Source organism: Ursus maritimus, unplaced genomic scaffold, assembly GCF_017311325.1.
Source record: "Ursus maritimus isolate PB19 unplaced genomic scaffold, ASM1731132v1 scaffold_22, whole genome shotgun sequence".
In the NCBI taxonomy this organism is placed as follows: Eukaryota; Metazoa; Chordata; class Mammalia; order Carnivora; family Ursidae; genus Ursus; species Ursus maritimus.
This window is the reverse complement of record NW_024424675.1, coordinates 38,449,726-38,469,800: the sequence shown is the minus strand read 5'-3', so window position 1 is coordinate 38,469,800 and position 20,075 is coordinate 38,449,726. Positions and strand designations below refer to the sequence as shown.

The window sequence follows — 20,075 nt, the reverse complement described above, 5'->3', positions numbered from 1 at the left end:
GCCATACAGTCTCTGTCACAATTACTCACCTCTTTTGTAGCATAAAGCAACCATAAGCAACACATGATCGAATGGGTGTGGCTAAATTCCAATAAAACTTTATTTAGAAAAACAGGCTGTGGGCCACATTCGGCCCACAGGCTATAGCTTACCATTCCTCGTTCTAGAGTTTAGTGTGCATGGTCTTGGTGGTTTTTAGTCGTACAAAGCATTGTTGAGGTTTGAGCTTCTCAGTTTTCCAGAAGCTTGTTAAATTTGCTTCCTGCCCTCTTTACTTACTTGCATTTATTAAATGGTGATGTTTTAGGCCTTATACCAAAAAAGCCGGAACTCAAGCCCATCTTTGAGCTTATAGCCTAAGAAATAAGAAAGCGAACCTCAGTCATATGCCCAGATAATTACCCAGCACCTAAGAACACCAGCTTTGGAGCCAGCCTGGGTTGGAATCCAAGCCCTGCTACGTACTCCTGGGTGACCGTGAACAAGTTAACATAGTCTCTCTAGGCCTCATTTGTACAGTAGTGTTAAGAAATAATACTGATAATAGTACCCACCTCGTGGGAATGTTGGGAGCTTGAAATGAGACCATTCTTGTGGAGTACTCAGCAGAGTGCCTGCCATCTTGGAAGCAACCGAAGACTGTTAGCTGCTACTTTGCTTGCTTCAACAATATTGAAATGGGCGGGGTCACCAATTTGCTTGAACTGTCAGTGCCTTAGATAATTCGGACTTGCCATTCATTGAGGAAACAAATTTGGAGTATCGCGTGCATTCAGATGTTTGCAATTTCACTTTCCCTGCTCATCTTTCAGCGACCGTGAATTAAAAAAAAAAAAAAATCAAGCAGCTGGATTTCGTAACTTCACAAGAACGCAGCTGGCAATGTGGGATAAATAAATTTTGTGCAATAAACACGTCTTTATTAATAAAAATCTGCATGAAGTGTAAGCTGGGCATTGCAATCGCTTTGTAAAGACTATTCTGATGAGTGAGCATGGAGCTGACTGATTCCAAAATGTGTCCTCGAATCTGTTACAACATGTAACTCAATCAAAATCAACGGATTATGCAAAATGTGCACAACTGTGAACCATTAACTAGCAGCGTGGGCACATTAGCAAAATGAACCATAGCTTGATCGTTTTAAAGAACATAAGTATATTCACAAATACTTTTATTTGGGACAATTGAATAGCTCTTTTCCATCTCCCTTTTTTTTTCTTGTGGGTTTTTATAACGGTGCTGGTGGTTTAGGTTTGGGGAAAGAAAAGAAGTCCCCCCCCACACCCCTTTTTTTTTTCTCCCAGGGGCTACTAGCAGCTGCAGTAGGAAGGTCTCCACCCACCTGCCTTGGTATAAGCGATTTTCTGGTGTGTGCTTCGGGGGGATCCGCTGTGGTTGTTGCCTGCCTGTTCTTATCGAAACTCACCTTGTGTTGACAGGGGACGCCCCCTTCCAGTGCTGGCTCTGTAGCGCCAAGTTCAAAATCAGCTCGGACTTGAAAAGGCACATGCGTGTGCACTCGGGGGAGAAGCCTTTCAAGTGCGAGTTCTGCAATGTCCGCTGCACCATGAAGGGCAACCTCAAGTCGCACATCCGCATCAAGCACAGCGGGAATAACTTCAAGTGTCCGCATTGCGACTTCCTGGGTGACAGCAAAGCCACCCTCCGTAAGCACAGCCGGGTGCACCAGTCCGAGCATCCGGAGAAGTGCTCCGAGTGCAGTTACTCGTGCTCCAGCAAGGCGGCGCTGCGCATCCACGAGCGCATCCACTGCACCGACCGCCCCTTCAAGTGTCACTACTGCAGCTTCGACACCAAGCAGCCCAGCAACCTCAGCAAGCACATGAAGAAGTTCCACGGGGACATGGTGAAGACCGAGGCCCTGGAGAGGAAAGACACGGGCCGGCAGAGCAGCCGGCAGGTGGCCAAGCTGGACGCCAAGAAGACTTTCCACTGTGATATATGCGACGCCTCATTCATGCGCGAGGACTCGCTCCGCAGCCACAAAAGGCAGCACAGTGAGTACAATGAGAATAAGAACTCGGATGTGACGGTCCTGCAGTTCCAGATAGACCCCAGCAAGCAGCCGGCCGCGCCCCTCACCGTGGGCCACCTGCAGGTGCCCCTGCAGCCCAGCCAAATGCCCCAGTTCAGCGAGGGGCGAGTCAAAATCATCGTCGGGCACCAAGTGCCACAGGCCAACACCATCATCCAGGCGGCGGCCGCCGCGGTGAACATCGTTCCCCCCGCCTTGGTGGCGCAGAACCCGGAGGAACTGCCCGGGAACAGCCGGCTTCAGATTTTGCGCCAGGTCAATCTGATCGCCCCTCCTCAGCCCTCGGGGTGTCCCAGCGAGGCGGGCGCGATGACCCAGCCAGCTGTGCTGCTGACCACGCATGACCAGGCCGACGGGGCCACTCTGCACCAGACTCTTATACCCACAACCCCCGGCAGCCCCCAGGAAGGCTCCGGCAGCCAGACTTTCATCACCAGTTCGGGTATTACATGCACTGACTTTGAAGGCCTTAATGCTTTGATTCAGGAGGGGACGGCTGAAGTGACAGTGGTGAGCGACAGAGGTCAGAACATCGCCATGGCCACCACGGCCCCGCCTATATTCTCCTCCTCCTCCCAACAAGAATTGCCCAAGCAGACTTACTCCATCATTCAGGGGGGAGCCCACCCAGCCTTGCTCTGTCCGGCGGATTCCATACCAGATTAGTACCTAAAAACCAGAAGAAAGGGGGGAAAGGAGTGACAAAAACAGGAAGTCCTAAATAGAATTCTGTAAGAGGTTTGCTCCTAATGTTTTTGAGGATTGCTGTGAAACCCCTCCCCTCGTAATAAATTGTAATTTTATACTGCTTACTATAATTTTTTTAGTGCTTGTGATAACATTGAGACCACCTCAGAATCGCCGCGTGCTAACTGTTGTAAATGTTGCCAAGATGATTCCAATTAGGGGCCGGAATTCAGTGTAGTGAATACATTTGTTTTGTCCAGCTTGATTACCAATTCTGAGAAGGGTTTTTTCCAGTCTCATTAAATTTGTGTGGGAGATGGAGACTTCCCAACCTGTCTGAAGTCACCATTCTGAAATACCCCCCCCCCCAAGTCTGGGCTATTACTGTTTTAGTATATGGATACAAATCTATTGGCATGAGGACCATTTTCTACATAATGTTACATGGATACTTGACCCCCCCCCAAAAAAAAATGTTTAGTGATAATGAGAAAAAAAAGGAATGGTTTCCTAATAAATCGATATGTGAGTAAAATATACTGAATGTTAATGATTCTTTACAGTCAGTATGACTGGGGCATAATGGGGTGTGAATTATCCTATAACTAAAGAGAATTTGAAGAAGCAAAGGCTTTTAGTCCTCTAATTAATATTATACAAATGCCTTACCACCTTCACAGTCAACTTAAGTATGCCTGGTGCCTAAAGTGACCCCATAATACCATTTCCATTTTGAAACTTGAGATCGACGAACTGACATTTCTGTTTAGATGCAAATATGATGTGAGTTCCTATAACATTTAGGATGGCTTTCAAGGATGCCATTGTTTTAAATGTCAGTATTGTGCAATCCCAGGGACCAGACGAGTGGGACTGGAAAAGCACCTAGGTTTTTCAGAAGCGTAGGCTCTACTGAGGAAAGGCAAATTCAGTTATTGTTTTAGAATTAAAATGCAGTTTGATCAGTAGGTGGCGCCAGAGAGCAAGCTAGAATTACCCACGCTTGTACCCCAAGCCTTGAACTTCGTTACCTCTGATTTCCAGCCTCTAGCATGATCTTCAGCTCATGGTGGGCTCTTAATACATATTGAATGACTGAAACATGCTCTCACAGAGTGTCAGCAAGGATTGGTGAGGAAAGCGTATTTAAAATGTTACGAGAACCTTTACTTTTTTTAAAATATTTTATTTATTTGACACAAGGAGAGAGCACAAGCAGGGGGAGTGGAAGGCAGAGGGAGAGGGAATAGCAGACTCCCGGCTGAGCAAGGAGCCCCATGTGGGGCTCGAACCCAGCACCCTAGGATCATGACCTGAGCCGAAGGCAGTCGTTTGACTGAGCCGCCCAGGTACCCAGAGAACCCTTACATTTTTATCATAGCCCTCATCACTTTCACTTTCCTAGCACACAAACTTATTAAAATTCTCATGCAGATCAACTCACTTTTACATAAAATAGTACTCATCCCCCCCTCCCTTTTTCTTTAATAATAACAAACTAAGGAAATACACAAAACGGTGATGTGGAAACCTTCAGGGTTTACCTGTTGGAATAGGAAAATCATCTTCCCTTAGGAAATAGTTATAAAGTTCGAGTTGTCTCTTTTCTTTCTTTGATCCTTAATATTTGAACACAATTCTGAGAACCCGGGGGGAGGGGTAGCCACAATTTATTTATTACCATTATAATGAGTCATTAACTATGGTTTGGCAAGAAAATGAAAAAGCTTGCAGTGTGCTATGTTAATATTTTCATAATTTCACAGCTTTAGAATTTGCTTATAGCTCTTTTTTTTTTTTTTAACTGAGGGGGAGAGCACTAGGTGGCGGGGGGCATGGAGGGACAGAGGAGGAGAAAGAGAATCTCAGGCAGGCTCTACCACGCAGAGCCTGACACGAGGCTCTATCTCAGGACCCTGAGATCACGACCTGAGACGAAATCAAGAGTCAGATGCTTAACTGACTGTACAACCCAGGTGTCTCGCCTACAGCTCTTTAAGAAACTATTTATTCAGTTTTAGCCGGGAAACTTCTATCGTCATGAACCTGTTTCCTACATCTTTCTTTCCCAGAATGCCCCTTTCTTCAACTTTTAAAGGATTCCTTTCCCCTGATTAGAAATGTAATGTGCATTCAAGGTAGAAAATATGCAAAACACATTATATTCTTTTTAAAGTTAAAGTTGGGGTACTTGGGTGGCTTAGTCGGTTAAGCATCTGACTCTTGGTTTCTGCTCAGGTCAGGATCTTGGGGTCATGGGATCAAGCCCACCTCGGGCTCTGCACTTAGCATCGAGTCTGCTTCAGATTCTCTCTCCCCTTCGCCCTTTGTGCCAACCCCCCCTCTCGTGCACACTCTCTCTAAATAAATAAATATTTTAAAAATAGAAATTAAAAAAATTAAAAATTATAGTTACTAGTAATCTCACTACCTAGACATAAAAATTGTGAGCATTTTGATGGACTTCCTTTTTTGATGGACTTCCTTTGTTTCTATGTTTATGTATGTATGGTTTCTACTCCAGTTATAGAGTTGGGTTTGAATCAAACATAGTATTTTCTGTTTATATATTTCCTTTTATATATTTATATCTCCAGCTAGCTGCTGCTTTCCATGCATATATATATATACACACACGCATATATACGTATATATATATATATATATACGTATATATGCGTGTGTGTATATATACGCATAATTGGATTTTTTTTTAACAAGCCATAATGGCAAAACGTGTTCCTTGTAATAAACTATATACAGAATTGTACAAAAACCAAGCCAGTCATCTCCAGCGCCCTTCCTATTCTCCTCTTACCTAAGGTTAGTAATGTTAAGTTTTCTCCGTGTTCATACTGATATACACAGACTCAAAACAATAATGTAGAAAAGGTTTTTTCCTATTTTTCTAGTAATTGTATCATACTATGTATATTTCTCTGCATTTGCTCTTACTATTCCATGTCTTAACAGGACTGTGGGTGAATACAAGCTATCTCTAATGTTTTATTTTGTTTTTTAAAGATTTTATTTATCTATTCGACAGAGATAGAGACAGTCAGTGAGAGAGGGAACACAAGCAGGGGGAGTGGGAGAGGAATATATTTCCTTATTAGTGTACAATTTTATTATAATTATCAATAGGATTTTTCCTTGTTAAAATAATAGTTGCAAACATACAAAGAATAGCTGTATTTAGTATGTTTGTCTATATTGAGCTCCCTTAAAAAATTCTTATTAATTGGGCCACCTGGCTGGTTCAGTTGATAGAGCATGAAACTCTTCATCTTGGGGTTGTAAGTTCAAGCCCCATGTTGGATGGAGCGATTACTTAAAATCTTTAAAATAAATTCTTATTAGGGGCGCCTAGGTGGCACAGCGGTTAAGCGTCTGCCTTCCGCTCAGGGCGTGATCCCAGCGTTATAGGATCGAGCCCCACATCAGGCTCCTCCGCTATGAGCCTGCTTCCTCCTCTCCCATTCCCCCTGCTTGTGTTCCCTCTCTCGCTGGCTGTCTCTCTCTGTCAAATAAATAAATAAATAAATAAATTCTTATTAATTAACCATAAATATTTATTAGAAACTCTTGGTCTCTGATAAATATAATTTATGATGGTTATGAGACAGTCATCTCATTTCCAGGTTGTTTTATCTTGTAATATTTATACTACTTCGTTTCCTCGTCTCATTGTAATTAGCCCCAGCCTCCAAGCAAAGCTGATACAGCTGACATCCTTTTGTTGTCTCCAATTTTAATGAGAATGGCTTCAGAATTTCCCGGATTAATATAATATACACTATTCCTTTAAGTGGTGGTTTTTCTAGCACGTGGGTCATTTTCTTCTGCTGCAGTTTTCACTGAGAGCTTGTATCAGGGTAGGTTGCTGAATTTTATCCAATATCTTTTCAGTATCTTTTGACATAACTCCTTGGGTTTTGCACTTAAGTCTGTTGATGTAGTGAATTCGTGTAGCCTGGTACTGAATCACCTTGCATTCCTGAACAAGCCCTCACGATCATGTTGGCTTATTCTTTTAACAAACACACTGCCGGGTTGCAATTAAGATATTTCGCTTAAAAGTTGCACAGCTCTATCCCTAAGTGCGGGTGATCTCCGGGGTTCTTTTTCACGGTCTGTCTGATCTTTGCTTGTTTGTTGTACGTGATGCTACTCTGCAAATAAATCGGGGCTCTTTCCTTCTTTTTCGGTGATTTGGCAATGGTTTTGCTATGTCGGAATGACCGTTTATGATGTAGGCTGCTGCCCTTTCTCATGCCACATCCTTACGAAATGTCCCTGCTTTTTCCACAATGACCAGTCTGGGTTTTACAGCCCGTGTGGCTCAATTTTGGTCACTTATTTTTTGCAAAATAAAAAGTATTCAGTTTGCTCTGGATTTCACTTAACATCCTCTTAAAATGATTCTTAATCTTTGGCATTTTGGGGGATCTGTCAGCTTTCTTATTGCTGTTGGGTTCGGAGGGGGGGAGGGTTTCTGGTTTTGTTTTTTTGTATTTTCAGTCTTCTTTGCTTGCAAAAGGGTTTATCTGTTTTTCATTTGTGTTAAAGTAAAATTAAAAATATTAGTGTGAAAGCTTTTGCTGTTACTTTCTTTGCCCTCCTCCATTTTATTCATTTTGGCTTTGCTCTTTTTATTAATTATTTTTCCTGCTTTTCTTTCCATTTGGTTTGTTTTGTTATTCTAATTTGCTGTAAATTCACTTATTTTCAGCCTTCCATAATGAAAGCATTTAAAGCTATGTATTTTCCATTGTAACCTCACCTCTGTTAAAAGATCATTTTTTTAAAAGTTAAAAGCATGACTGCCCTACAAATGTAAAATATTAATGGGTGAATGATAATGAAAATATTAGTGAGGGGATTGGCTTCAACAGGCTCCAGCAGGCTCACGGGAGAATTCAGTGCGTGTACAGTTACACAGGCAGTCAGAAATGCTACGCTGGGCTCAGTGGGTTCAGCAACTGCCTGCCGCTCCGGTTGTGATCCCAGGGTCCTGGGATCAAATCCCACCGCGAGCTCCTTGCTCAGCAGGGAGCCTGCTTCTCCCTCCTCTCTGCCTGCTGCTCCCCCTGCTTGTGCTCTCTCTCTCTCTGAAAAATAAATAAATAAAACCTTTTTTAAAACATGCTACCCTGAATTCACACACATGCAGAGTGGCGCAGTGTCTCCACGGCAACATCCCCCGCCAGATAAAGTGCGTTTGCGTTCCTGTGCATGAGTTTGTATTATTATATGTTTCTGTGCCTCACAAAGTTGTAAAATATCTCAAAGACAATGAAAGGCACGAACGTCCAGAGAATTGGATAACCCAGAGCAGAGAATAGACAGGACACCCAGTCTCATCTTTTTTGCCTATTTTGGGGTCTTTCAAAAATGTTCGGGATGTCCATATCCCTGTAGATTTTTATATGAAGTATCCTTCTTTGATAAGTTTCTAGATGCTTTGTTATTTCAGTTTCAGGGTGGGTGGCTTGGTTCAGTGGGTGGTTAGGACAGATCCCAAGGGTTATAGAAAGGAACGTTTCTTATTTTTCAAGTAGTTGCCATTTGGGAAACTGTATTTGAGATTGTAGTTTCTGATATCCGTGGGCCTGAGGATGTGATCTGTGAAAATACGGGCTTTTGGTCATTTATTAGTGTTTTTTTTTTTTAAGACTTTATTTATTTGAGAGAAAGAGAACACATGGTGGGGAGGGGCAGAAGGAGAGGGAGAAGCAGACTCCCAGCTGAGCAGGGAGCCCCGTGCGGGGCTTGATCCTAGGACCCCGAGATCATGACCTGAGCCGAAGACAGACCCTTAACCAACTGAGCCACCCAGGCATCCCTATAATTTATTAGCTCTTTTTATGTCCATGCACCTGACCAATTTTTGCTATGATTGACAAGTATCTATGAAATAAGCACATTGAAAAAAAATTAACATTCCAAATAAAATCTTTAAGGGCACCTGGGTGGGTCAGTCGGTTAAACATCTGCCTTCAGCTCCTGTGGTGATCCCGGGGTCCTGGGATTGAGCCCCATGTTGGGCTTCCCTGCTCAGCAGAGAGTGGGCTTCTCCCTCTCCCTCTGCTCCTCCTCTGTTTGTTCTCTCGCTCTCTCCCTCTCTCTCAAATAAATAAATTAAATATTTAATAAATAAATAAATAAATAAATAAATTTTTTAAAAGGCGGGGGGTGGGGGTGCCTGCATGGCTCAGTCTGTTAAGCACCTGCCTTCGGTTTAGGTCATGATCTCAGGGTCCTGGGATCGAGCCTGGCATCGGCATCATCCATCCAGCTCCCTGCTCAGGGGAGAGTCTGTTTCTCCTTCTCCCTCTGCCCTTCCCCCCCACCCAACTCATGTGCACACACTTACTCTCTCAAATAAATAAATAAAATCTTTTTAAAAAAGAGAGAGAGAGGAGCACATTGACTTAATTATTCAGTTCTTCTAATCCTCTCTCAGTTTTTGTCTATGTGATAAACTTTGAAAGAAGTATTTGTAAATCTCTCAGCATGGTTATTTTTCTTTTAACCAAGCTTTTCCTACGATGACTAGAGTGTTTTGTTTTATTTATTATTTATTTATTTATTTTATTTATGTTGTTTGAGGCATAGGAGTTCGTGGTTGTTGTATGTTCTTTGTCAATTTTACCTTTCTTCCTTTTTTCTATACCTGTTCTTTCCATTCAGTAGTTCAAAAGCCACCTTAAATTATGCTCTATCTCATAATAATATCCTAAGTCCTGCTTCATATTTATTGACGTGTGCCTGGCTCACCTTTGCCTACCCTGTTATTTAAGATCTTTCCTTTAACAGCTTCGCTTTGTCTTTGGTAGGAGAAGTCACACTGTTTGCATCTATGTCACATAGACTTTGTACGCTCACTTCTGTCTTACCGAATGTTTACTGTTCACTAAACTTTGTGATTTTTTTTCTCCCTTTTCCGTTCTAGCTTTTCCCTCTTCTCTTGAAAGTTCCTGCCTCTGTCTCCATTCTGCTAACAGTTACTTTCCAAGCTTTACCAATTATTTTTAAATTTACATTTCTCTATTGCTGTCTCGAATATCAATATTAACCATGCCCCCACCTGCCACTAGAAAGTCTCCTCCCCCATGACAGGAGGCCTTTGGACCTCATCTCTTCCTGCAACCCCCTCTCCCCAAGTCCTGAGTTTTGCTGAGACAGGGCTTATTTCATGAGCTTATTTCCAAGCTTTTGCTAAGTTTTGTCCTGTGGTTTGTCTCATAATTCCCGTGTTACCATCACCCACTTAGATTTGGCCAAAGATGACAATGGTCAATGTTTGCCATCATTTCTTATATAATCTTCCTCTGCCCTATTTCCCATCTTTACTCTGATCTTGCCTTTATGCCGTTAGTGTGTTCTTGAATATATTCCTTAGAATAGGCACCTCGGTTGGCATTTCCTTTGTCCTGGAAGATGAATGATAACCTTTGGACATAGGATTCTTTTCTCTTCAGTAATCTTCAAATTCTGTTCTAGTGCAGATGAAAGGTTTAATACCAATCTCACCCAGTTCTCAGATGCCTTAGATCAGTGACCAGCCAAGTTGAGACAAAATATCAGTGTTGCTAGAATAAGAAGTGGGGACTCACCTCACTCACCTCGGCCAGTCAGATTGAGACAACCAGACTCTGAAGCTTCCAGAAGAGGGGGAGGTCTTGAACGTGGGGTTTGAACGTTACAGTGTAGAAAATTTTTTGTTGCTCATCTCCTCCTACTTCTCAGCAAAAAATTATGGCTCTAATTTGAAATGTACATTTTTTATTCCTTATGACCATTCAGCTCCAAGCTTTGTTTCTTATTAAAGTGTAATTGACATAGAATATTATATTAGTAATGATTCATTATGTTTATTATATTACAAAATGGTCACCACTATAAGTTTAATTACCATCTGTCACTATACAAAGTTTTTACAATACTATTGACTATATTCTCTCTGCTGTCCATTAGATCCCCGTGTCTTATTTATTTTATAACCGGAAGGGTGTACTTCTTAATCCCCTCCACCTAGTTTGTCCAGCCCCTCACCCCGCTCCCATCTGGCAACCATCAGTTAGTTCTCTGTATTTATGGGTCTACTTTGTTTGTTCGTTTGTTTCGCTTTTCAGACTTCAGGTGTAAGTGAGATCAGATGATATTTGTCTTTCCCTCTCTGACTCATTTCATTTAGCATAATACCCTCTAGGTCCGTCCATGGTGTCACGAAAAGCAAGATTTCGTTTTTTGATGGCTGAGTAATATATATACATTACATATCTATTATACCAAATCTTTATCCATTCATCTATTGATGGACACTTAGTTGCGTCCATGTCTTGGCTGTTGTAAGTAGTGCTGCAGTGAACACAGGGATGCCAATGTCTTTTTGAACTAGTGTTTTCCTTCTCTTTGGGTAAATACCCAAAAGTGGAATTGCTAGATCACATGGTAGTTCTATTTTCAGTTTTTTTAAGGAAACTCTTCAGTGCTTTGCATAGCGGCTGCAAGAATTTATATAGAGCTCCAAGCTTTAAACGTTTTTTCCATACCAGTTCATCATTAAGAAACAACTTCTGGGGGCGCCTGGCTGGCTCAATCAGAGGACCGTGTGACTCTTCATCTTGGGGTCATGAGTTTGAGCCCCACCTTGGGTGTAGAGATTAGTTAAATAAATAAACTTTTAAAAAAAGAAGGAAACAATTTTTTGTTGGTATGCTGTAAATAACATAAATATATTATGCATTCTGATAATTATTAAATATATAAGGGAAATTTTATTGGCAGTATATGTCTTCATGAGATAGATAAGCCTACTTTTTAATCAGCTTATATATCCTTGATGAATATTATGTTTCTAAAAAATTTTTTTTACCAACTGCTGGAAAAAGATACAGGTAATTTTCAGTTATTTTCTTTTTTTATTGATGTAAACGTGGAGAAGTCTTTCATATAAATAAGGATATGGGAAGGGAAATTGTATTGTTATAGCGATCTCAATTATTTTAATTCCTTCTGAATTATATGCTAAAAGATCACATAATGATCAATCATAACTAAGTGGGTCAATTTTGTTAAAAGCAAAGAACTGAAAGCCGCCTGGGATTTCTCTCCCAGGCAGGGAACGCTTTGTCAACATTGACACCATGATTTCCAACATTTTGTCCTCTTTTTTTTTTTTTCTTTTGGTGTCCCAGAGATTTTACAGGTCCCTGCATTGATTCGGTGCAGATGATTCAAGGGGAGCCACCTTCTGGTGTGTTCGTAATGAAAAAGTACCCACAAAAATTGAGACTCTGAGAATTGATTTCTTTAATCATGCCCTTGAAAAATCTTTGTATGTGGCCAGAATCCAAGAACCTTCATTGAAGACCCTTGCTTCTTTAGCTTTGCGTGTCAAGTGCCAGATAGTAATACTTTCCGCTCTGTGGGCCACATGGTCTTTGCTGCAACCGTGCAAATCGCGATGGAGCATGGAAGCCGTAGACGGTATGTAAAGGAGTGAGTGTGGCTGTGTTCCAATAAAACTTTAGTTATGGGCATTGAAATCTGAATCTCTGAAGATTTTCACATGTCAGGAAATATTATTTTCTTTTGTTTTTTTCTTTTCAACCATTCAAAAAAAATGAGAAAACCATTCTTAGCTCACAGATCATACAAAAACAGGTGCTGGGCCATAGTTTGCGGGCCCTTGATCTGGACCCTGCACACAGTAGGTGCACAGTAAATACTTATTAAATAAATGGCAGTAACGGTTTTCAGTGATAAAAGCTGGTATTTATTGACTCGCAATGTGCCAGCACAGTGCTGACTCATTAATGCTCCCAACAGCCTGTGAGGGAGGTACTGTTATCACTCCCATGGTGCCGAGAAGGGTGTGTTTCCCAACTTGCCTGGTGTAAGAAGCACGCGGAAACTGTGTTAAAATGCCCACAAGCCACAGCACCGCTCTGGGGATTCCAAACAGTGCATCTGGGTGGGGGCTGACCATCTGTATTTGAAATCTGGCACCTCTGGAGAGTTTTCTGATCCAGGCAGTTAAGAAGTATTAAAGTATAGAACCAGAGGCTCAGAGAAGGTGAGAGACCTGCCCAAAGCCACCCAGCTATTAGCTGTAAGAGGTTTATTTTTTTATAAAAATTTTTTACTATATTATGTCACCATACAGTACATCCCTAGTTTTTGATGTAAAGTTCCATGATTCATTACTTGCGTATAACACCCAGTGCACCATGCAATACGTGCCCTCCTTACTACCCATCACCAGCCTATCCCATCCCCCACCCCCCCTACCCCTGCTGAAGCCCTCAGTTTGTTTCCCAGAGTCCATAGTCTCTCATGGTTCATTCCCCCTTCTTTTTACCCCCCCTTCATTCTTCCCTTCCTTCTCCTACCGATCTTCCTACTTATGTTCCATAAATGAGTGAAACCATATGATAATTGTCTTTCTCTGCTTGACCTATTTCGCTTAGCATAATCTCCTCCAGTCCCGTCCATGTTGCTGCAAATGTTGTGAGCTCGTTCTTTTTGATGGTTGAGTAATTTCCATTGTATATATGGACCACATCTTCTTAATCCTAGAGCCAGCGTCAAATGACCTGCCCTTGTTCTCACCAGCGTGTTTTTTTGAGTCATGACCTTTGGCCAACTTGCTAAACATTGTTTGCAGGAATTCGCTTCCCTTCTACCCATGGTTGTGAGATACTAAGTGGGACTGGGTAGCCTTTTCTGGGTAGCCTTCCTGGGCACCCCAAAATGCTTCTGCTTTGCGTTTACCATTATCCTGCCATCCTCGATCTGGCAGAGCTGGTGAGTACAAGCCGACTCGCATTTACTTTTACCTGGATTCTCTTGAGGAGACCAAGAACCCAAGAGTTGTGTCCTGAAACATGGTCACTGGCTGGATCCTAGCTACTTGCGCTTTTTTTTTTTTTTAATTCATCCTTTTTTGTCTGGACTTCAGAAGAACTCTCCACTGAGCCATAACAATGAAATGCTTGCAACTGAAATGTCTCTTCGATTTATTAGCCAGCATTGGATCTTCTGGAAGGATCTCAGTAGAGGATAAAAACTACAGTCATTTTCTCCTCCACCACTCCTGGTTCCTTCACTGCTGTGCTGCTGGCCTTTCTCTAGGTCAGAGGCTCTCTGAGGCGGTTCATGGAGCCAAATTCAGCCCCCGGGGGCTTTCCGCCGTGGGACTCCCTGATCTTACCACGTGAGCTGCCGGCTCAAGGAGTGCAGGCTGCAGAGGGTGAACGCTTGTTTAAACCGACCCTTCACTCTTTAAAATGCTCTTTCACTACCTAGTTCTGTGCTTTCAGCAGGCTGGGGAGACAGAGGTCACGGACCTACGCAAGGTCACTCTGCCGGTGACTGGCCTGATGGCTCTTGAGCCCAGCTAGCACCGTCCGTACCTTGGTACTTCCTTCCCCAGCGTTGAGTATCTCACGAGGGGGTAACACACAGAGGCAACAGTACCTTTTGCACTCTGTTTGGTTTAGCTTTCTAATTTTGCTTGGTGCCTCTGACTTCATCCTGTTATGAGAGCAAAACAGGACCCCCCTCCCCCTCCTGCATAAGTCCCCAAACCAGAGAACACAAGCTTCACGGAAGGTTACAGTTTAGTATTAAATTATTAGGAGCCAACGGGGTCACATTGCTGTTGTCCTGGGCTGCGTAAGCCCCCTTCCTACACACACGTACAGGCACACACACATACACACACACGCATTTAAAACTGTATTTTAAAACCGTGTGGGTACAAAGTTGGGTAAGCCAGACTGGATGATATTAAATTTTTTTTCTTTTGATTTCAAAAGAAATGAAAGCACTTTCATGGACTCTGAGCATGATGCCCACTGAGCCTAATGGAAAATGGGGCTGGGAGATTGTAATCAACACGAGGAATGCAAGAGAAGATTGGTTCTACAGGGAGAAGAGATAGGTTGGGAGACAGATATTTACTTATCTTTCTTTGCCCTAGTTTTTTTTTTTTTTTTACAAAAGCTTTCTTTTTTTACTTTTTTATTCTTTATTTAAATACAATTTAGTTAACATATACTGTATTATTAGTTTCAGAGGTAGAGTTCAGTGATCCATCAGTTGCTTGTAACACCCAGTGCTCATTCCATCAAGTGTCTCCCTAATGCCCATCACCCAGTGACCCCATCCCCGTACCCACCTCCCCTCCAGGAACCCTCAGTTTGTTTCTTAGAGTTCAGAGTCTCTTACGGTTTGCCTCCCTCTCTGTTTTTATCTTATTTTTCCTTCCCTTCCCCTTGGTTCATCTGATTTGTTTCTTAAATTCCACGTAGGAGTGAGATCATACGGTATTTGTCTTTCTCTGACTGGACTGATTTCACTTAGCATAATGCACTCTAGTTCCATCCACATCGTTGCAAATGGCAAGATTTCATTCTTTCTGATGGCTGAGTAATACTCCAGTGTGTGTGTGTGTGTGTGTGTGTGTGTGTACCACTTCCTTCTTTATCCCTTCATCTGTCAATGGACGTCTGGGCACTTTCCATACTTTGGCTATTGTGGACATTGCTGCTATAAACATTGGGGTGCACGTGCCCCTTCGAATCACTGTTTGAATCCTTTGGGTAAATACCTAGTAGTGCAGTTGCTGGGTTGTAGGGTAGCTCTATTTTTAGCTTTTTGAGGACCCTCCATACTGTTTTCCAGAGTGGCTGCACCAGCTTGCATTCCCACCGACAGTGTAGGAGGGTTCTCCTTTCTCCACATCCTTGCCAACATCTGTTGTTTCCTGAGTCGCTAATTTGAGCCATTCTGACCGGTGTGAGGTTGTGTCCCGTGGTTTTGATGTGTATTTCCCTGATGCCAAGTGATATTGAGCATTTTTTCATGTGTCTGTTGGCCATTTGTATGTCTTCTTTGGAGAAATGTCTGTTCATGTCTTCTGCCCATTTCTTGACTGGATTTTTTTGTTTTTGGGGTGTTGAGTTTTATAAGATCTTTATAGATTTTGGATACCAGCCCTTTATCTGATAGGACACTGGCAAATAACTTCTCCCATTCTGTCGTCTGTCTTCTGGTTTTGTCGACTATAATCTTTGCTGTGCAAAAGGTTTTTATCTTGATGAAGTCCCAATAGTTCATTTTTGACTTTGTTTCCCTTGCCTTTGGAGACGTGTCTAGCAGGAAGTAGCTGTGGCCGAAGTCAGAGAGGTTGCTGTCTAGGTTCTCTAGGATTTTGATGGATCCCTATCTCACATTTAGGTCTTTCATCCATTTGAGGTCTATTTTTCTGTATGGTGTAAGAAAGTGGTCCAGTTTCATTCTTCCGCGTGTGGCTGTCCAATTTTGCCAACACCATTTGTTGAAGAGACTCTTTTTTTTCCATTGGATATTCTTTCCTGCTTTGTCAAAGATTAGTTGACCATAGAGTTGAGGGTCCATTTCTGGGTTCTCTATTCTGTTCCATTGATCTATGTGTCTGTTTTTGTGCCAGTACCATACTTTCTTGATGATTATAGCTTTGTATTAGAGCTTGAAGTCCAGAATTGTGATGCCACCAGTTTTGGTTTTCTTTTTCAACACTACTTTGGCTATTTGGGGTCTTTTCTGATTCCATACAAATTTTAGGATTGTTTGTTCCAGCTCTGTGAAAAATGTTGATGGTATTTTGATAGGGATTGCATTGAATGTGTAGATTGCTTTAGGTAGCATATAGCATAGACTTTTTGACAAAATTTTTCTTCCAATCCATGAGCATAGAATGTTCTTCCATCTCTTTTTGTCTTCCTCAGTTCCTTTCATAAGCAGTCTATAGTTTTCAGAGTACAGATCTTTTACCTCTTTGGTTAGGTTTACTCCTAGGTATCTTATGGTTTTGGTGCAATTGTAAATGGGAGTGAGTCCTTGATTTCTCTTTCTTCTGCCTCATTGTTAGTGTATAGGAATGCAACTGACTTCTGTGCATTGGTTTTATATCCTGAGACTTTGCTGGATTCCTGTATCAGTTCTAACAATTTTTTGCTGTAGTCTTTTGGGTTTGGATACACTTTAGAGCATCATGTCGTCTGAGAAGAGTGAAAGTTTGACTTCTTTGCCAATTCAGATGCCTTTTCTTTCTTTTTGTTGTCTGATTGCTGAGGCTAGGACTTCCAGTTGCTATGTTAAACAACAGTGGTGAGAATGACATCCCTGTCGTGTTCCTGACCTTAGGGGAAAAGCTCCCATATTTGCTGTGGGTTTTTTGTATATGGTTTTTATGATATTGAGGTATGTTCCCTCTATCCCTATGTGGCAGAGAGTTTTTATCAAGAAAGGATGCTATATTTTGTCAAATGCTTTTTCTGCATCTGTTGAGAGGATCATATGGTTCTTGTCCTTTCTTTTATTAACGTGGTGTATCACATTGATTGATTTGAGGATGTTAAACCACCCTTGCAGCCCAGGAATAAATCCCACTTTGTCATGGTGAATAATCCTTTTAATGTACTGTTGGATCCTATTAGCTAATATCTTGGTTAGAATTTTTGCATCCATGTTCATCGGGGATATTGGTCTGTAATTCTCCTGTTTAAGTGAGGTCTTTGTCTGGTTTGGGATCAAGGTAATGCTGGCCTCAGAATAGGTCTGGAAGTTTCCCTTCCATTTCTGTTTTTTGAAACAGTTTCAGAAGAATAAATATTTTTAAATATTTGGTTGAATTCCAATGGGAAGTCATCTGGCCCAGGACTCTTGTTTGTTAGGAGATACTCTTTTTAAAAGATTTTATTTATTTATTCATGAGAGACAGGGAGAGAGGCAAAGACAGAGGGAGAAGCAGGCTCCGCATAGAGCAGGGAGCCCAATGCGGGACTTGATCCCAGGACCCTGAAATCACGACCTGAGCTGAAGGTAGACACTTTACTGACTGAGCCACCCAGGCACCCAAGTTGGGAGTTTTTTGAATCCCGATTCAATTTCTTTGCTGGTTATGGGTCTGTTTACATTTTCTATTTCTTCTGTTTCAGTATTGGTAGTTTATATGTTTCTAGGAATGCATCCATTTCTTCTAGGTTGCCTAATTTGTTGGCATATACTTGCTCATAATATTCTCTTATAATTGTTTCTGTTTCCTTAGTGTTGGTTGTCATCTCTCCTCTTTCATTCTTGATTTTATTTATTTGGGTCCTTTTGCTTTTCTTTTTGATAAGTCTGGCTAGCGGCTTATCAATCTTGTTAATTCTTTCAAAGAACAAGCTCCTAGTTTTGTTGATCTGTTCTACTGGGTTTTTTTTATTTCTATATCATTCATTTCTGCTCTGATCTTTATTATTTCTCTTATCCTTCTGGATTTAGGTTTTATTTGCTGTTCTTTTTCCAGCTCCTTGAGGTGTAAGGATAGGTTGTATATTTGAGACTTTTCTTGCTTCTTGCGGAAGGCCTGTATTGCTATATACTTCCCTCTTAGGACTGCCTTTGCTGCGTCCCAAAGGTTCTGAACTGTTGTGTTTTCATTTGCATTTGCTTTCATGTATTTTTTTAACTCTTCTTTAGTTTCCTGGTTTACCCATTCATTCTTTAGTAGGACACTCTTCAACCTCCATGAATTTGTGGTCCTTCCAAATTTTTTCTTGTAGTTGACTACAAGTTTTAAAGGATTGTGGTCTGAAAATATGCAGGGTATAATCTCAGTCTTTTTGTATCTGTTGAGACCTGATTTGTGACCCAGTATGTGATCTATTCTGGAGAACGTTCCATGTGCAGTCGAGAAAAATGTGTATTCTGCTGCTTTAGGATGAAATGCTCTGATTATATCTGTTAATTCCGTCTGGTCCAGTGTGTCAGTCAAAGCCCTTGCTTCCTTGTTGATCTTCTGCTTAGGTAATCTGTTTACAAAAGCTTTCATAAGGTATCATTCATATACCATAAAAATTCACCCTTTAAACTGTGTAATTCAATAACTTTTAGTACATTCTCTAGGTCGTGCAACCATTACCAGCATCTGATTGCAGAACATTGTTGACACCCCAGGAAGAAACCCTGTCTGGACTGGCAATCGCTCCCCATTTCTCCCTCTTCCCAGCCTCCGGCAACCACAAATCTGCTTTCTGTCTTTATGTTTTTGCCTCTTCTGAGCATTTCACATAATTGGAATCAAACCATATGGGATCTTTTTTGACTGATTCCTCTTACTGAACATGTTTTCAAGGGTCATCTACTTTGTAGCGTGTTATCAGTGCTTCGTTCCTTTTCATGGCTGTATAGTATTTCACTGTATGAACAGACCACATTTTATTTTTCTGTTCACGAGTTGGTGGGAATTTGGGTTGTTTTACTGTTTGCCCTAGTTTTTAAGATATTAATATATTACAATATAGTCCAATTTTTAGAATCATTTGGGAATTTTTATGATAATACCTGCTACATATTCAGCAGTTACTCTGTGTCAGTCACACTAACTCACTGAACATCCCCAGCAGCCCCCCTAAAGGAGCTATTGTAACCACCACCATTTTAGAGCTGATGAGGCTGAGCAATGGAATGAGTAAGCAGCTGACCCTGGGTCACACAGCTCGTTGATTTGATTTGATTTGATTTGATTTGATTTGATTTGAATCATACAGTGATTAAGATCTTAGTCCAGAGCCAGAATCCCATGTTGGAAATCCGGTAAAGAGCAGGACACATCCATCCCTCTCTGCATGAACACAAAGATGAAGCAGTGAATTCTAGTCCAGTGGCCAACATGAAAATAGTAGGACATGGCAGGGAAATGGCACATTTTTGTCTCAGGAGAGGAGGAAAGGTAGAGATGCCTGGCCAAAGAGCTACTCAATTCTTTTACTAAGCTACCGTCCTTTGAGCACTTACCATGGGCCGGGTACTTGCTAAGCATTTAACTGCTGCCTCCTACAACCAACTCCTGCAAAAAAACAAGAATGGACCAGAGGAAAGTCCTGACGTTTCTTCCAGCCAACACTGGCATCACTTAGCCCCCAGGAAATGCATCTGTCCGTGCCCGTATCCTATTTGCTTGTTTTAACAATAATCTGTGTATTTGTATCTTTAAAACATGGTTTCTTAGGAGAGTCAAGACTTTCTGGACAGAAAAATTATAAGCAAAATGGTACTTGTGATTCTTCTTCCTTAAATCAATCTCTTCTTTTAAAAACTAACTATAACATTGTAGAAGAATTGATTTAGGAAGTTGTTTTTGGTTTTTAAGGATTTGTTTATTTTAGAGAGAGAAAAAGAGTGTGGGGAGGGGCAGAGGGAGATGGAGGCAGACTCCGCACTGATCAGTGCAGGGCAGAGCCTGCCACGGGGCTCGATCTCATGACGCTGAGATCATGACCTGAGCCAA

The 20,075-nt window shown here is 41.6% G+C and overlaps 1 protein-coding gene across 3 annotated transcripts in view; it reads left to right on the top strand.

Annotated features, from left to right (window-relative positions):
* The window catches only part of ZFP64 (ZFP64 zinc finger protein), an 82,246-nt gene that overhangs the window by 24,237 nt on the left and 37,934 nt on the right, over positions 1–20,075 (top strand). For 2 of the 3 annotated variants that reach the window (XM_040638486.1, XM_040638485.1), the window contains exon 6: positions 1,443–3,285. The exons of the other annotated variant lie outside the window; for it this stretch is intronic. In XM_040638486.1, coding sequence (XP_040494420.1) covers positions 1,443–2,725 — 1,283 coding nt within the window. In that variant the 3' untranslated portion in view covers positions 2,726–3,285. Of the gene's footprint in view, positions 1–1,442; positions 3,286–20,075 lie in introns of those variants that run through there. 3 annotated transcript variants of the gene reach the window in all.